At 46.3% G+C, this 18,519-nt stretch overlaps 1 protein-coding gene across 1 annotated transcript; it reads left to right on the top strand.

The window, feature by feature from the left end:
- Positions 1-42: 42 nt before the first annotated feature.
- On the top strand, positions 43-2,855 carry ACTL7B (actin like 7B). The gene has a single exon (XM_079112400.1). It carries the CDS (start codon positions 1,008-1,010, stop codon positions 2,262-2,264), a length of 1,257 nt encoding a protein of 418 aa, XP_078968526.1. The 5' UTR covers positions 43-1,007; the 3' UTR covers positions 2,265-2,855.
- Positions 2,856-18,519: the final 15,664 nt, after the last annotated feature.

Genomic DNA, 18,519 nt, shown 5'->3' with positions numbered 1-18,519 from the left:
ACTACAGCTGCCTCCCTGGGGTGTGCTGGACTCACCTCACGAGACCTAACATGTCTTGGTGGCTGCTTGGACACTGTCTTACATGCCCTCTCTGAAGCTGGGCACATTGGTGCTGATGCCTACCACCATAAGGGCACCAAGAATCCAATCTTTTGCTGTACCTTGAACCTTATACCCAGCCCTGTGCTCATTTAAGGGGCAGCCACTACAGTGATAGGCTTGCCCCTTTAAGGAGTTGTTGGGGTGCTCTTGGCCTCGGGAGGTATGAGAAGAAAAGGACCACGGACAGGCTCATGAGCTTTGTGACTGTCTGATGGGCGCACCCAAATGGGAGAAGAGTACTCGGACCCTCAAGCCTTCTGAGGCGGCTCGGTGGGTAGGGGTTGGATGAACTTGGCTTGGAGGACAGCCCTAGAGCAGTGTGCTCCTGGGTAAATCATTTGGGTTCTGAACCTCTGTGTACTTGGGTCCTCCTTCCTCTCAGGATTCTGCAACATAGCAAGTGAAGTGCCTGGTACAAGGGCAATGATATGGACCAAATTATATTGTAATATCATGTGCATGTACAAATATTTAACAACATTCCACTAAGATAATTCTAATATAGCAATAAAATATGGAAAAACATAATAGCATAACAACAAAAGTACCTGGTACAGTGCCTGACTTACTGTAGGAAATAGACTATCACTGTGCCAAGGAGCAGAGGAGGGAAAGGTCCTCCGTGAACAGGGGGTTAGGCACGGAGTTATTAGGGAGGGAGCAGAAACCCGAGACCCCAGTGGACTTGGATTACTAAAACTGCAGGCCACCTGCTCCCACCTGGAGCAAACTCGAGTTAGAAGGATGGGGGTGGCAGGTGACAAGACCAAGCCCTCCCCAGAGCGCCTGAATGGACCAGCCCCCAGTGACATCACAATCCTAAGTGGTTGCCAAGACGCTGCTGGAGGTGGGCTCTCATTTCTCCTTCGGGAGCTCTAGGATGTGGATGTGAGAAAGGAAGGCAGATGGCGACAAAGAACAGCCCTAGCCCCATGCCCATGGGCACTGCCCAGGGGGACCCGGGAGAGGCAGGAACCCTGCCAGGTCCAGATGCCAGCATTCGGGACACAGGTTCGACTGCGCAGCTGAAGATGAAGCCCAAGAAGGTGCGCAAGATCAAGGCCCTCATCATTGACCTGGGCTCCCAGTACTGCAAGTGCGGCTATGCTGGAGAGCCGAGGCCCACCTACTTCATCTCCTCCACCGTGGGCAAGCGCAGTCCCGAGGCGGCTGCTGACGCAGGCGACACCCGCAAGGAGACCTACGTGGGCCACGAGCTGCTCAACATGGAGGCGCCCCTGAAGCTGGTTAACCCCCTGAAGCACGGCGTCGTGGTGGACTGGGACTGCGTCCAGAGCATCTGGGAGTACATCTTCCACACGGCCATGAAGATCCTGCCCGAGGAGCACGCCGTGCTGGTCTCCGACCCTCCGCTCAGCCCCAGCAGCAACCGGGAGAAGTACGCGGAGCTCATGTTCGAGACCTTTGGCATCCCTGCCATGCACGTGACCTCCCAGGCGCTGCTGTCCATCTACTCCTACGGCAAGACCTCGGGGCTGGTGGTGGAGAGCGGCCACGGGGTCTCGCACGTGGTGCCCATCTCCGAGGGCGACGTGCTGCCTGGCCTGACCAGCTGCGCCGACTTCGCAGGCAGTGACCTTACCAACTACCTGATGCAGCTGCTCAATGAGTCGGGCCACAAGTTCACGGACGACCACCTGCACATCATAGAGCACATCAAGAAGAAGTGCTGCTACGCAGCTCTGCTGCCCGACCAGGAGCTCGGCCTGGGCCTCAACGAGCTGCGCGTGGACTACGAGCTGCCCGACGGCAAGGTCATCACCATTGGCCAGGAGCGCTTCCGCTGCGCCGAGATGCTCTTCAAGCCCTCCCTGATGGGCAGCCACGAGCCAGGCCTCCCGGAGCTCACGGCCGCCTGCCTGGGCCGCTGCCAGGACACTGGCTTCAAGGAGGAGATGGCCGCCAACGTGCTGCTGTGCGGCGGCTGCACCATGCTGGATGGCTTCCCCGAGCGCTTCCAGAAGGAGCTGAGCCTCCTCTGCCCCGGGGACAACCCCACAGTGGCTGCTTCTCCTGAGAGGAAGACTTCCGTGTGGACCGGCGGCTCCATCCTGGCCTCCCTGCAGGCCTTCCAGCAGCTCTGGGTCAGCAAGGAAGAGTTCGAAGAGCGGGGCAGCGCTGCCATCTACAGCAAGTGCTGAGGGGCGGGTCCCCCAGGCCACTATACAGTTACAGAATTTCACATAAAGTTTTAACTTGCAATGGCTCTTGTCCCGTCTGGATTTCTTGGTCTAGTGGGGAGTTGGGCTTAGAAGTGTCAACACCCTTGGCTCTGCTGGGTGGGAAGTGGGGACCACCTGCATCCCCTCCCTTTTCCTTCCCCCACGGGGCCCCTCATGGGTGACACCATCTCCTAGCCTAGAGTGTAGCATACCATTCCATTAACTCCTCCAGGTTCAAACCTGATTCAACAGACTCTGCTCTGCTTGCCTAAGCATCAGCCAAGAGGAAGGGCATGGCTCCGCTAGGGACTAGCCTGTGTGGGTAACTGCTGGTTGGAGAAGGCTTAGAAGCCTGGCATTAGGCTTCCGTTTCCAGACCCAGTGCCAGGACCGTGGGCTTGGCCAAGGACCAGAACAGTCATTACACCTGAGCCATGTGCACTAGAGCTTCGCCACAACCCAGAGTTTAGCTTCTGCCCGGGCTTTGAGTACCCAGCTCTGACCAGGCCTCAGTGCCAGGCACAGAAATTTCCTTTGGAAGGAGGTTGCAGGGTAGAGGCCTGAAGGTGGCAATAGGCACATTTTATTTGACTGGAACTGTATAAATTTTCCTTTTAAATGTGAATTCTTTCAGCGGGGGCCCCCATTCTCCAGGCTGCCAGGTCCCGACCCCACGATGTCTGCAGACATACAAACCTGCTTCTTCAACATAACTTTTACTTAATTAGCATTAGTTTCTTTTTCTTGCAGCCCAATACTGATCATAAGTGACTAACACTGGTCATAAAAACCTAATGAGACGCAGAGAGGGGAAAGTGATATGCCCCAGTAAACAGGTGCTACCTGTGAGCCCACTGCCACATGCTGGTATTGAAGCTCTCCAGAAACTCTGTCTCTGTCCACCCCTCCCCATCTCCTCTCCCACCTTCCCCACCCCCTCAGCAGCTTCTGCTGTGTCTCATCACAGCTCATGTCCTCTTTCTGTCTGGTCATCTCTGAAAACATTACTGTGTGGCAGAGACTAAGGTACCGAGCAAATCAACCCTTGACATGAACTTGAGCCAGCCACGGGCATGACCCGAGGTTTAACTTGGAGATGGGTAGTGATCACTGACAGTGCATTCATCTTTGTCTCCAAAGATGTCAGTAAAGTGATAATAGGGGAAATAAATGTCCCACTGCAGATGAAGAGGGTAGTAGAGATTTCCACTTGATTCTGGAAGGAGTGGATTCAGGAAGACACACGGCAGGAAGGTCACAGCCTGAACTGTGAGTGGCACATCCTGTTGTGCAGAATGGGCAGAGACTTGGGACTTGAAAATGCCACGTGGGGAGGGACATGGGTGAAAACAGACTGGGGGACTGGAACACTATTTGGAAGCACAGCCCCCCCCGGGGTACAACCTGTATGTGACTATTTCTCAGGACAACAGTTGAATTCTCTTTCTAAAGGTGGTGCTAGTACAGGGAGGAGGAAGAGGGCAGTGTGTGAAGAGCTGATCACGAACCCCACCTGTCCTCAGGCCCCTTCTCCAACTGACATTCCTGAGGTGATGTCCCCATTTTCTTCTTGTCCCTTCCCAACAACTCCCACATTCTATATGGGTGCCAGATGTGGCCCAGGGGTAACCTCCCCTCAGCTCCAAGGGCAGGCAGTGCATGCAATTTAGTCCAAGCCAATCAGAATAAGCCACCTCCCTGGCCCCAGTGTGTGATTCCAGAGTGAACGTGCAACAATCCCACCATGGAGTGGGACACGTGCTCTCTGCTTGGGCCGTTGATGTGAGCTGGGGTGCTTGTCCTGGAACTACTGGGCCAACACTTAATCCCAAAACGATGCCAGCTTGGAGCTGAGCCACCAAGGAACATACTAGGCTCTTACCACTGAACTATATCCCCAACCCCCCTAGAGCAATCTTGATAATAAACACTTAGCAGGGAGAGATCAGACTCTGGACAGGCAAAGCGGATGAGTGGCCTCTCTCATGTCCAAGTAGTAGGACATCACCACTTGATGTCACTCCAGCACTTGCTTGTGTCTCTGGATGTCCAAAGGAGGCAGGAAGTCCCTCCTTTGCTAAAACACTGGCATTCTTAACTTGAAAACCTCAGGGTGAGGTCAGAATCATCTAGGGAGCTAGTTCCAAAACCCAAACTCAAACCCAAATCCATATGGACCTTCCTCCCTAGACTGCAATTCAGTAGGTCTGGAGAGGAAACTCGGACCCTGCATTGGAAAAGGTCCTCAGATAATTCTAACGAGACACTCCTATTAAACTGCTCAGAAACATCTGGGGCAAGTGCCAAGCTCAGTGTAAATGTTTAGAAGTAAACAGGGAACTGTGATGTGTGGGACAAGCCACAGGTCCCAGGTGATTAAGATGCTGCTCCTTGGTGGGGACATCTTTCACCACCTGGCCAAGCTCCATTCTTCCTTCAAAGTGCTTCTCAACTCTGCTGCCCTGGAGCATGCTCCTGATGTGCTCAGGCAGGAGACCTCCTCCTTGTGTCCCCTTTACACTGCTGTGGCCGTGGGTGTGCCTGCCTTGGCTCTGTCATCTGCATACCTCCACAGAAAGGACAGACACCATGTCTTGTTCATCTCTGCATCGCAGGTGCAGGCTAGCTCCTGGCAGGTGTCTAGGGGAACGCATGCTGATTTTATTGCTTATGGGCACCAATTTGTAGTTGCTAGTCCTTGGCTTTTTATTGCTTCTTCTTCCCAGAACTTCTCAGGATCCTTAGGGTATCAGCTCTCAACCCTTCAATTCTGGCTGGATGTTAGAATCACCTGGGGAGCTTTTTCAGCAATCTCAGCGCTCATGCTGCCCCTGAATTAAATCAGAATGTCTGGGGTGGAGAAGCGTGGGTGGGATTTAAAAGGCCCCCAGGTAACTCTCACATGCACCCAGTTGAGAGCCACAGGTGCGGGGAAGCCTCAGGGCCTACTCTTTTATTTTCACCGCCAAGCACCAGCTGATCAGGCAGCCTCAGCCTAGGAAAGTGTTGTTTTTCAGAGACGCCAAGCTTCTGATCCTGGAGCATTCCACAGGCTTCGGAAAGAGATCCATTCCTCCTGGTTTCTGCATTTTCAGAAATATGTAAAATAACAATTAGGAACCAAATAAATCATAGCAAAAGCAATCAAGTCTGGGAAAGTCAGGTAGGAACGCAGAGCTTTAAAGATATCCCTTGGGCAATTGCAGACAGAGAAACTGAGAGCAAACAAGGTCTTGCAAGAAAAGTTTTTTGCAATACCTGCTCTACTCTATTGGGAAAAACACGCCCAGTTTCCCTGCCGGAACTGTTGTTTCAATGGGGAACCTTGTATGAGAAACCGATCTTGCACCCTACTTTCCCATTCCATAGGAGAAGGTGTCATGTGCAGGTCCCCCCAACCGGGCAGCGTCGGTGGGTCCAGTGATGAGTTAAACCTCAATCCCCACCCAGCGCCAATGAGATGGAACAAGGTCAGCACCTTGAGAGGCAAAGCTAGTTGGCACTCCCTTCTTCCAGACTCCTGCCCCCATCCTCTGCTGACAGTGGGACTCAATAAGTTAGGTGCTGATTTATACTCTCCACTTGGAGAGACTGAGATGTTGGGAGTCAGTGACTGGCTTTCTCTGAGAAAGAGTTAGCAAGGTTGCGAGGGAAGCTGAACTTTCACCCAACACACTTGCAACTTGGTGTGTCAGCACCTCACCTTTGCATTGGTGCTATTAGTGAGGCACAGTAACAAGCTGGACTTCCCTGACCATCTGGCCATTGGGCTGTACCTCAATGTGGGAGGAAGAGGTATCCAATGAGAAAACTCTTAAGATTCAGAATGTCATGCAAAATGTCCAAGAGTCAATCCAGTGGCATTCATTGTGTAGTAAAGGAACTGGCCTTGAGCAGGGGGATGTCTGGCCTTTGCCCTCAGCACCCAGGAAGCAGTCCATATCATATCTCATAGAAATGCCTTGTTTAGGGTTGAACTGGCCATGCTGGATCTTAGGCTAAGGTGCTAATCTTAGGGTGATGGCCACTATGCCAGATAGACCAACAATGTAATTTAGGGTAGGAGATTTGAGTCACACGGTGGCAGTTGACCTAGAGGCTGAGATCAACCACGTGGCAATTGATTGTCAGTTACATCTATGTAATGAAGTCCCACTAAACACTCTGAACACCAAGGTTCGGGAAAACTTGCTTTATTGGTGACACTTTGTATGCATTATCACTTGCTGATGCCAGGAGAATAATGTCCCCTGACTGCAGGAGGGGAGGATGGTGGAAGCTTTGCATTTGGACTGTGACCATAAGAGCTTTCCGTGAGTTCTGGGAATCCTTCAAGTGAATGATTGTTTTGGGTGTCAGAAGTGAGGGTAGACTTGGGGCCTGTGCCATCTACCTCTGTAGTTGGCCCAAGCTCCACATACCTGTCATATCTAGAACCAGCAAAGCTGCAACAGCATGAGGAAAGACGGTGAGTAGATTCCAACAGTGAAATGAGTGAGGAGTTGGGAAGATCTGGCCAGGATTTTAAAGTTGCATCATAAAATTATTTAAAAATCAATAACAAATTATCTTGAAACATGTGAAAACAGAATAATAGAAACTATAAACAGAGAAAATAGAAACTATAAGAATAAACATGGAAATTATAGAACTACAAAATTTTAAAACTCTTTGAGTGGGTGAACTTGAAGGCAAATCAACATAATTTACCTAATAGGAAGAGAATGGAGGGAAAATAGATTTAAAAAGTGAATCAAGTTCCATAGACTTGTGAGATAATAACAACAGTAACAATAGAAAACAAATGAAAGTAACATTCATATCAACAGAGTTACAAAAGGAGAGAGAAAAAGTATTCAAAGAAATAATGAGCGGAGCTCTTCAAATGTGGCAAAAGACAGACTAAAGAAATTAGCAAATTGAAAGTAGGATTAACCCAAAGAATTCCATATCAAGACACATTAAAATTAAACTTCTGACAACTAAAGAGGAAAATCTTGAAAGTAGAGAGAAATTGTGATTTATTTATAGGGGGACAGTAATTTGAATAGCAGTAGATTTCTCATCTGAAACACTGGAGACTAGAAAGAAGTGGTACAACATTTTTCAAGTACTGAAAGTAAAGAACTATCAACTATAAACCCTATGTCCAGAAACTCTGTCCTTCAGGAAAGATGGAGAAGTAAAGACATCTAAAGAAGAACACAGATTGAGGTGCTTGTCTTTTTTGGGGTTTTTTTTTTTTTTTTTTTTAGCTAGCAAAGCTGACCTTAAAGGAAGTTCTGTAAACAGACAGGAAATGGAAACAAGATATGGAACTTCAGAAAGGAAATAAGAGATCAGAATGGTTAAAAATAGGACTAAACAGAGCAGACTGTTCCACTTATGTATCTGAAATGATTTCCAAAATCATATTTGATGGTTGAAGCAAAATATTAACAAAATGGATCATAGACCTAAATGTGAAGTGCAAAACCATATGGTGTCTAGAAGATAGCACAGGAGAGAATCTAAGGAACCTTGGGTTTGTGAGTGTTTAGATAGAGAACTAATAGCATGATGTGTGAAAGAATAATGGATATATTAGACTTTATTAAAATTAGAAACTTCTTTCCAATGGAAAACACTGTGAAGAAAATAAAAAGACAAGCTAGAGACTGGGATTAAATATTTCCAAAACACTTGATAAAGGATTTGTATCCAAATTACACAAAGAATACTTGAAACTCAATAGTATGAAAACAACCCAATTAAAAAATGGGCAAAAAATCTGGACACTTCACCAAAGACATACAGCAAATAAGTTATGAAAGGATTGTTAATATCATACATTAAAGATGCCAAATGGTACCTGTTTTAAATGAGAGCTCAGCAGTTCCTTACCATGCTGAACATGTTCTTGGCTTGGGATCCAACAATTGGTCTTGCCCAATTCAGTTGAAAACTGTGTCCACCCAAAAACCTGCACACAGGAAGCCATTGCAATATCCTTCAATGGGTGAATGGATAAGCAAACTGTGGTATATGCAAACAATGGAATTTTGTTTATTAGTACAAAGAAAACTATTGCTGCCAAATGACACAAAGGAAATTTAAGTACATTGTGCTAAGATAAAGAAGCCCATCTGAAAAGCTACACAGTATATGATTCTAGCCATGTGATATTCTGGGAGAGACAAAACTATACAGACAGTAAATACATCAGTGGATACCAGGGGAGGGGGTGGAGGGGTGAATGGGCAATGCAAAGGGGGCTTCTAGGGTGGTAAAACTGTCCAGCACAACCCTGTAATGGTGGATACCGGACAGCATGCACCTGTCAAAACCCATAGAAGTACATCAGACAGCGTGAACCTAAATGTGAAATATGGACTCTAGTTAATAATAATGTGTCAGTACTGGTTCATTAATTATAACGAAGCTACCATGTGAATGCAAGGATTAGTAAGAAGAGAAACAGCGTGCGTGAGTACACATGCGTATGTGGTGGGATGGTATGTGGGAACTCCATACCATGCTCCATTTTTCTGCAAATCTGTTGGAACTGTTCCAAGGAAAATCTTGTAAAATGAGGTTTAGAAAAAGACCATTTACAGACTGTAATGAAAATATTTGCAAACCCTGTTTCACGTGAAGTATTAGTATTTTGAAATTTGAAAAACCCCTCAAAGCCAAATGGTTTCTTTTAAAACATATAAATAATCCAATTAAAACTGCACCTAACGAGTGACAACACCAAAGAGGATGCAGAGTTGGCCGATGAGCACTGAAGAACATGTTTGTCCTCAGTAACCAAGGGGAAGAGGCGGTCTAACCACAGTGAGATGTCACTGTGTAGGTGACAACTCCAGAACTGAGGGGACAAGGAGAAATTGGAATACCTGCATTGCTGCTGGGAGGGTGACAGGTCAGCTGCTGTGGAAGGCAGCCTGGCAGTCTCTTGGGAACTGAACATGCAGCAACCCCAGAAGTGGCCCTAGAGTGTTTGCCCCTGAGAAATGAAAGCTTGTCTTCACACAAAAACCCCACCCAGATGTCCAGAACCACTTTGCTCATTATAGCCAGAAATGGGACGGAAGTCCTGGTTTTGGGAGGGCAAATGGTGAAGCTGTAGTGTGTCCACACCAGAGAATACTACCCAGCCGTAAAAAATAACCAAGTGGGACGGCTCCTTTGGGATTTGTTTAGCAGGTTTTCCAATTCCAGGTGGTGGTGGTGCGTCGCTGGCTCTTTGCGGTACAAAATCTGTGGATATTTGTCACTGCCTGCAGCAACAACTTGCACGGGTCTTATGGGTGGTGGAGTGGAAACTGAGGCACTTCTATCTTTCTCTTTAGTGCACTGCTTTCTTGCTTGTTTATAGAGGATAGAGGAAATGAGGTTTACTTGCTTTGAGAGGAGAGAGACTTTGCTACTTGCTTTGAGAGGAGAGAGAGAGAGACCCCGCTTATCAGAGAGAAAGAAACTTTGCTTAAGAGAGAGAAACTTTGAGAGAAAGACAGGCTTTTCTCCGTCCTGCGATCTGCCTTCCGCCACTGCCCCTACTCGCTGCTGTGTTCTTTCTTCTGGCTTTTTTGCTAATGGCTGCTGTGGCGTGTCTTCTGCTACTGCTTTTCTGCTGCTAATGGCTGCTGTCCGTGTTTTTCCCTCTGGTTGCTTCTAATGGCTGCTGCGTGTATGTCTCGCTCTGCCTACGCTTATATCATCTCCAGGAGGCAGAGAGCAGGGCCACGCCTCTCACGCAAAGATTAGGCGAGTCGCTGGAGCAGGCAATTAGTGCTGGAGAACACATGCGCATACATTGTGTGCGTGGACGAGAAAATCACCTGAGTGTGCTTATGTCTATTAACCTCCTCGCTGCTGATGTGATCAGCCAACATGGCACAGCCCCCAACAGTGGTGGGAGAAGGAACTACAGGTGGCTGCAACCTGGCATTATGCTGAGAGGAAAATGTCCTCGCCCAAAGATCCCCTAGATGTGATTTCACTTAGCATCTTCAGAAAGCAAAATTCTGGAACAGGTTAGTGGTTACTAAAGGTTAGGGAAGGGTGGAGAGGGGGAAGTGAGTGTGCCCCCTTTATAGTGGTGGTCATGTTGTGTATCTTGACTGTATGAAAGTGAACATCTTGGCTGTGATATTATACTACAGTATTGCAAATTGTTACCATGGAGGGGGGACTGGGTAAAAGAACCTCTCTATGTTAATTCATCCAACTGCATGTAAATCTGCTATTATCTCACAACAATAAATTTGATTTTAGAAACTTAGAGGGCTGGGCACAGTGGTGCATGCCTATAATTCCAGTGGCTAGAGAGGCTGAGGCAGTAGGATCACAAGTTCAAAGCCAATGAACAATTTAGCAATTTAGCAAGGCCCTAAGCAACTCGGCAAGACACTCTAAATAAAATATTTAAAAAAAAGGACCGGGGATGTGGCTCAGTGGTTGAGCACCCCTAGGTTCAGTCCCTGGTACCAAAAAACAAAACAAAACAAAACAAAACAAAAAAACAAAACAAAAAACAAAAAACAACAAAACCTTAAGAGGTAGAGAAGAAAATATATCCTAATGCATTAGCCACACCTTAGCCAGTTAAATAAACATCTTGGAGGTCAGACTAGGTATTAGTATTTAAAGCTTTCCAGATGATTCCAAAGGTAGCCAAGTTTGAAAACCAACACCTTAGCTAACTGTGAAGCATGGGAAGTCAGCATGCAAAGCTTTGGGGTCATACAGATAACCTGTCAAAAGCTGAGTGGTATGGAGCAAACCACCTAACCCCAGCTTTTTGTAAATTGGTGACCACCTTTTCCCACTTACCAGCTCTGATCAAGAAGACAACGTAGGGGCCGGGGTTGTAGCTCAGTGGTAGAGCACTTGCCTAGTATGTGTGAGGCACTGGGTTTGATTCTGAGCACCACATAAAAAAATAAGTAAATAAAGGTATTAAAAAAGATGACAATGTAGGTATTATGTGTAACATACATGTTCTGATCAACATGCAATGTGTACCTACAGATGTCTGTGTTTATTTTTTATTGCTACTGGGAATTGAAACCAGGAGATGTTTATCCCTGAGGTACACCTCTAGCCCTCAAAACGAAAAAAAAAAAAAAAAAAAAAAAAAAAAAAATTTAAATTTCGAGACAGGGTTTTGCTACATCGCTAGGGCTGGCCTTAAACTTGTGATCCTCCTGCCACAGCCTCCTGAGTCACTGGGATTATAGGTGTGCACCACAGCACCCAGCATGTGTTTTTAAATATGTGTGGAATATCTACTGGATGCAAAAATTTTCATGCGTGCTATCTCATTTGATTGCATTAACAAATCAGCAATGTAGGAATTTTAAACTTAGTTTCAGAGAGGAGCCTGACACAAGCAGAAGGTAAATAATACTTCTGACCTTAGGAATAGAAATAGATTCTGCTACCAGCTATGGGTTTGCCCAACAGAGGTGGCTGTTTTTAAAAATTTTTTTAGTTGTTGATGGACCTTTATTTTATTCACTTATTTATATGCATTGCTGAGAATCGAACCTAGTTCCTTACACATGCCAGGCAAGTTCTCTATCACTGAGCCACAACCTCAGCCCCTAATTTAGGTTTAAATTCTCTTTCACTTCTAGGAGACAAACAAAATTCCTATAAGGGCAATTTTGATTGAAATATCTGGGTAACAGTCGGAATTCTTCACTTTGCTGAAGTATCAGCAGATGAAGTGCAGGAAAGAAAAATGGTCATTAAGAATAAGAGAGCACTTGGTTCTCAAATGATTCATGTCCAGCAAGAAGCCAGAAGGGAGTGGTCACCTGAGATAAGAATGAGCTAAGGCTTGTGTCATCCCAATAGCAAATATTAAATCCCACTTAATGCCTATGCTTCATTACAAAGGCAGTTAAAAACACATTAAGTATGGAAAGGGCTGATTCTGGCATCAAATTTTCACAAAAGGAAAAGAATGCCAATGTAAAAGACAAGGCCGTCACCTTTTTATGTGGTTCTATTAAAAAACTAAATTAAACGATTGCAACATTTGTAAAATTGAAGTCCAGAAGGGATCATCATTTCAAAATATATCAGAGAACCAAGGGATTTATATGTTTAAAATGTAATGTACGCATTAGGGATATCTGGATCACTAGTATGCTTTTTGGATTGTTAAGATAATTACTTGGTTGAGCAGCTGTGTGTGTATAAAGAGAGTAATTCAAGGTCTTCAGCCTCCGAAGTGGATGTGGAACAGGGACCAGCTTCAATACTAGCTACCCAGCAATGTGTCTTTACAGTCTTGCAATAATTGGGAGCTTTGCATGGATTAGCGACCATCTTTCCACCTCTGAAGGACATGTTTTCTATGCACTTTAATCTTTCTTTGGGTTCTGGCTCAAGGAATTGGCGACAACTCACCAAATGCATCTTCAGGGTTTGGAGAAGAAATCACTAAAGACAGGACGATATCTTTGTGGTCCCTTCTCTTCCCTTTTTCCTTTCTTCTTTTCTCTCTCCCTCCCTCCCTTCCCCTCCTCCTTCCCTTTCTTCCTCCCTCTCTTTCTTCCTTTTTCAAGAAGGAACCATTCTCCTGGCCCAGATCTTGAGAAATGGCTACATTCAGTCCCAACTCAAAGATGTCTATGCCTTGAAGAAGTTTGACTGGTCTTTCACCATTCTTGGTCTTACATCCTTATACTGGGGAGCTGGCACATACAGAAAACCATTTGGCGATCTTCAGCAGGCTTCCTGGCATAGGCGTGGGTCCCCGAGGGTTGGGGTTTCTGCAGGGGCCCCTTTTAGGGCACCATCTAGGTAGTCTATTCCTGTCTCCAGAGCCCGCCCATCCCCTTCTTCTTGCCCCCTCCTGTCTATCAGGGGACCCTGGCTCTTCTCACCTCACTTCCTGCTCTCCACCTTGTCTGAACTTTGACTTCACCCTTGTTCATCATTTGCTGTTCCTTCGTGAACAGTTAGTAGATGTCAATATTTAAAATTACAGAAAATTGAATTGGGTACAGGTTGTATATTTCCCTATCATTAAATTAGAATTGCTAATGATAGTAACAGTCAGCCTTGACAATGATGCAGCATTTTTTCTGTTAGAAAGCACAGGTACACCTCCCTGTGGCAGTTCATCCTTACAGGCAGCCCAGAAGCAAGACTGGTTGCGGGGGGCAGGGTTAGTGTTTAACAATATTCTTTTCCCAGGTAAGAAAACTGAGGCTCAGAGATGTGTTGAATTTAGTTATTGTGCACATGGCACTGTGCCTGGCACACTGGGAGGACTGGGGACATGTTGGTCCCCTCCCCCACCAAGGACAAAGGCTAGCCAGGCAGGCAGAGTGAACCTCAGAGCACCTGACTTCTGTTCAATGCAGTGAGCTGGGCGAGCACCCACCTGCGCTAGCTCCTGGATGTGGGTGGGTGGGACATGAAAAAGCCTAAGCCCTGCTGTCAAGATGCTTCTGGTTCTGTGAGGGTGGGGTTTTCAGTGAATAAAACCCCATGTTTAGCAAATGAAGATAAAGATGCTGAGTTAAATAGGAATTTCAATAAACTATTGTTCAGTATAAGTATGGCTAGAATTCACATACGAGTTCTAGAGAGCGGGGTTGGGGGGGGCACATGGTGCCAGGGGCCTGTAAGGCTTCAGGATGGAGGTGAAGACAACCAAGGGTGTGAATGAAATTGATGAAAAAATAATTCCAGTGGCTGGGGAGGCTGAGGCAGGAGGATCTCAAGTCAAAGCCAGCCTTGGCAAAAGCGAGGCACTAAGCAACTCAGTGAGACCCCGTCTCTACATAAAATACAAAAAGAGGCTGGGGATGTGGCTCAGTGGTCGAGTGCCCCTGAGTTCAATCCCAGGTACAAAAAAATATATATATATATGACCAAAGGAGGAGGGGTGAGAAGCTGCTAAGGCCATCTTGTCAACGGTCTACTTGCAACTCAGGTGTTCTTAATAGTTAATTAAATTGACACTCAGTAAGGCAATTGCATAAATACCAGGGAGACCGTGGAACTTCTCAAAGCTACAGACTTGCGCAAATGAGCTGCTCCTGAAAGCAGGCCTGGAGGCTCTGAGGCGCCAGGAGACTGAGGTAGGAGAAAAGCTCCCTTTGGCCAGGTACCTTTTATTTGCTTTTGTTTTTACCCCAAGTATGTATGATGGATTCAAATAAAATTTTATAGAAAATTTAGAAATGGGAAAATTTGGTAAATTAGTGTAAGAGCCTAGAAAAAGCAGCCCCCACCTGCCATTACTCTGTAGTCACTCTGGAATGAGTTTGGTGGACATCTGTGGCTTTGGACACTTTCACTCCTGAAAACAAGACTCAAGGCTGCAAGGCGTCTTCACTCAAACGGTGGACGTGTTCACAGACTGAGCTCCAGCAGGAGACACTGCTTGGGCTGCACATGTTTTTCATTTATTTTAGTGCCTGCTGTCTCCACCTCTTCGTGCACTTGGATCAAGGGAACGATAATCAGCAGTTTGACACCTGTCTTGAGAATGACCCAAAATGCCAGCTCAGGATTCTGGTCCCCAGGAAGTGCATGGTGGGAGGGAGCTTTGGAGACCTTTGATTTTTCCCACATCTGGTAATGGACATGGAAGAAGAAGAATGAGAAGGGAGGAACTGTCTTTCCCCTAAAGTCACTGCTGAAAGGTTCCAAACAAGAAACAGGAGAGGAGGTCATGGAAATGAACTGCTTCTACTCGAGAAACTTCTGACACTAAATGTGTGAATTTTTTCCTCACACCAACCGATTCTTCTATTCCCTGGCCATTGGTTCAATATAATCCAGTTCAACTATAATCCAGTTCAATTGAGATACTAACTACCTGGAGTTAGCACAGATACCATAGATTAAGGGCTCTGTCCCACCAGACTTCCTCTCACTCTGAGGCCATGTGCAAGTCTGAGATTTCTGCTTGTGCTTCTGTGACCGTCTATAAACCAGCAGTTCCATGATCCCCGCCTCGGCTCTGATAATTCATTATAATGACTCACAAAATCAGGAATGTGCTTTTCTTACTCCTTATTGCCAGTTTATTATGAAGGGTACAACTCAAACAGCTGGAGGGGAAGATGCGTAGGACAAGTATGGAACAGGGTGTGGAGCTTCCACGCCCTCTGTGGGCATGCCGCCCTCCCTGTGCCCACATGTGTCCACCAGCTCAAGCTCTCTGAACCCCGTTGTTAGGGCTTGGCTATGAGGTGTCCCCCAAAAGATTCTGTGTTAGCGCAGGTATGTTTGGAGGTGAAAAGACTGGATTGTGAGAGCAGTAACTCAGTCAATCTATCCCAGTTTCAATGGACTGACTGGGTGCTGACTGGAGGAGGGTGACTGGGGGTGAGCCTCTGCTTTCAGGCCACCAGGAGGTAAACAGTGCTCCTCTGCCATGCTCTTCCATCATGTTGTTCTGCCTCACCTTGGACCCAAAGCAATGGAATCCGCCCACCATGGACTAAATTCCTAAACTGTGAGACAAACTTTCCCTCCTCTAAGTTGTTTTTATCAGGTATTTTGGTCACAGCAATGAAAAGTTAACATAGTCCTCATATAGGGATTTTAATTGACACTTCATTACTTAGACAAGACTGATCAAATCATTGGCCACTGGCGATTCACTCAATCTCCAGCCCCTCTCCTCTCCCTGGGGGTCTGGGGTGATGGGAAAGATGGAATTTCAAACCTCCAATCATGCCTTGGTCTTTCTGCCAACCAGGCTCCATTCTGAAGCTATCCAGGGACCCCAACTGGTCATCTAGTGTATGGAAGATACTCTTCACTCCAGAGATTTCAAGGGTTTCAGGAGCTGCATTGTCAGGAACCTGGGACGAAGACCAGGGCTGGGAGACAACCTGCCAAGGTCACACAGCTGGTAAGTAGAGGAGCTGAGAGCATCCAGATATCCTGGTCTCTCTCACTCTCCACACCATCGGAGCCTCTAGTTCTGTTCTGCACAGTGTGTAACACCCAGAACCATTGCATGGTGTGTTCTTTTATCCTTTAAAAATCACCCCCAGAGGAACAGACTTGCTGCAGGTTCCAGCTGTTTGGCGGAAGCACATATTTACAGGAAAAATATGATTGTGCTCCCTTTTCAAAGAGCAGGTGCCCGTCTCCTCCAGTGATCCTCCAGTAAGCCATGCCAGCATCTCTCCCAATCCTGGGAGGAAAGGCCTCACACATTAAATCTGCCTTTCCAGAAGACAGCCAAATTTGAGTTGAGTCCTTACCTTAGCTCCCAGGAGTTTTTCTTTGGCCCCCACTTTTTCCTCCAATGTTAAAGAGCCTAAATGGCCAATTGTGTTTCACCATGAAGTCTACTGGTAAAAAAAGATCTAAATTAATGTCAAAGGTCAGAGCTAGACCCAGGACAAGATGATGGGTCAAACAGGAAGGAGGCCATGGCTGAGACTGACAGTTGGCCAGCAAAACCGTCCCCTTCTTCATAGTAATGATTTTCTGCCGGACAGATGGCTGCCCAGCTGACTGCATTTACTGGCCCTCCCTTGCAGCTCTGAGTGGCAGGTGACTAAGGTCGATGACGAAGGTTGAGGTCAATGCTGTGTGCGTGAAGTGCTATGTGCAACTGCTGCGTCGTCTTCAAACAAAAGCAGCTCCTGGTCTTGGAGCAGCTCTCTTTCCTCTTCTCTTGAGCTGAAACGTGAAAGTGTCTGTGTCCAACCCTGATCATGCAGACGAGGGCGACACCTTGGTGTGGCAATAGGATGGGAGGAACCTGGGTTCCTCAATGGTTGTGTGGAGAAAGAACCTCAGGACCATTAGTGACAGAAAAACAAGCCTCCGTCTTCGGTAGACCACTTTGTTTTGGAGGTCTTTGGGGATGAGAAACTCATCCTTTATTCTGACTTATCACAGGAGAACACAACAGGAAGTGGATGGTATTTTTAACACAACACTAAAAACCCTAGGGCAGTGCAGGTAGAAGTTCCTTACTTTTGGCAAATTATGGGACTGGGTGCTAAGTTTCTCTGTAGAACTATTCCCTCTTTTCCTTTACTGAAAATTTCCTGAGTAAGCAACTTGCCTTTCTCATATAACCATGAAAATCCTATAAACAGGGTTTTCTTTCATCTTCAGGTTCAGAAAACTGAGATTTATAGTGGAGAGGCCATGCACCCCACATCACTGAACTAATAAACCATGGGCCCATGATTTGACCTTGGGTCTCTGCAACTCCAGGGTCCAGGCTCTTTGATTTATAGCATGCTGCCCCTCCCAACAGGTGAGGACACATTTCTGAGCAGGTGCTGACTATACCATGGTGCCTTTAACGTTTTCATAAATAAAACGGGCATGGCTGATTCATACAGATAGAGGTTGGCAGAAACTGTAATTTCAGAATGTACCCAATTTATAAATGACCAGTGGTTTGACAGTTTATATTCTCATTCTTTGGAACTCAGAGCACGTTTTTCCACAGAATCAATGTGATTCATGGTGACACATGTCCAGGCTAGTTCCCAGACACCTATCTTGACTCATAGTCTGAGACCTGGGTACAGGGAGCAAGAAAAGAGTTGTGGTAGAGATTATGATTCGCCAATGTTCAGATGCCTCCTGCTCATGCCACCCTGTGCTCTGACCTACCTTGCTTTCAGTTTGCTATATACCAGGTCTCAGATGGCCACCTCCTCGACATTTCAACCAAGTCCTCCAACTCCTCAGTAATAGCTCTTTATGTGTAGGAATAAGCAACCTGATTGAACTGATTTACAATGACTGGATTCTTATCTAAGAAAATCCACACCACTCACCACAGTGGACTTTGATAGAGTTGAACTCTATACAGTGTGTTTTATTACAAAGCCTTTGTGATCCACAAACATGCTTGGATTAGTCCAGGAAATTGGGTTATTTTATTGACCACATTACTTCTTGCGGACAGACTAAGTTTAATATGGAAAGACATAAACAGTATCTTGAAGGACAATAAGGTGGACAAACAAGTTCAAAAGGCTCTTGGTGCTTAGCTACTCAGTCCAATTGCTAGGAGATAGGACTGTATTTGCAGAGTTTGGAACTCAGGGGAATGATCTGGAAATACAAGGGCTGTGTTGTATGTCTTCTCTGTACCACATCAATGAGAATTCGGTTCAGGAAACAATCTGTTCTGGATATTTTAAGCAGGAAGAAATTTTAACACATGAAATCTTACCAAAATGTGTGCTGGGGGAGCTGGCTGTGTTCTGGGTCTCTGGATATGACT

The sequence above is a fragment of the Sciurus vulgaris genome, assembly GCF_902686455.1.
Source record: "Sciurus vulgaris genome assembly, chromosome: 15".
Classification (NCBI taxonomy): Eukaryota; Metazoa; Chordata; class Mammalia; order Rodentia; family Sciuridae; genus Sciurus; species Sciurus vulgaris.
This window is presented reverse-complemented; position numbering and strand designations above follow the sequence as displayed.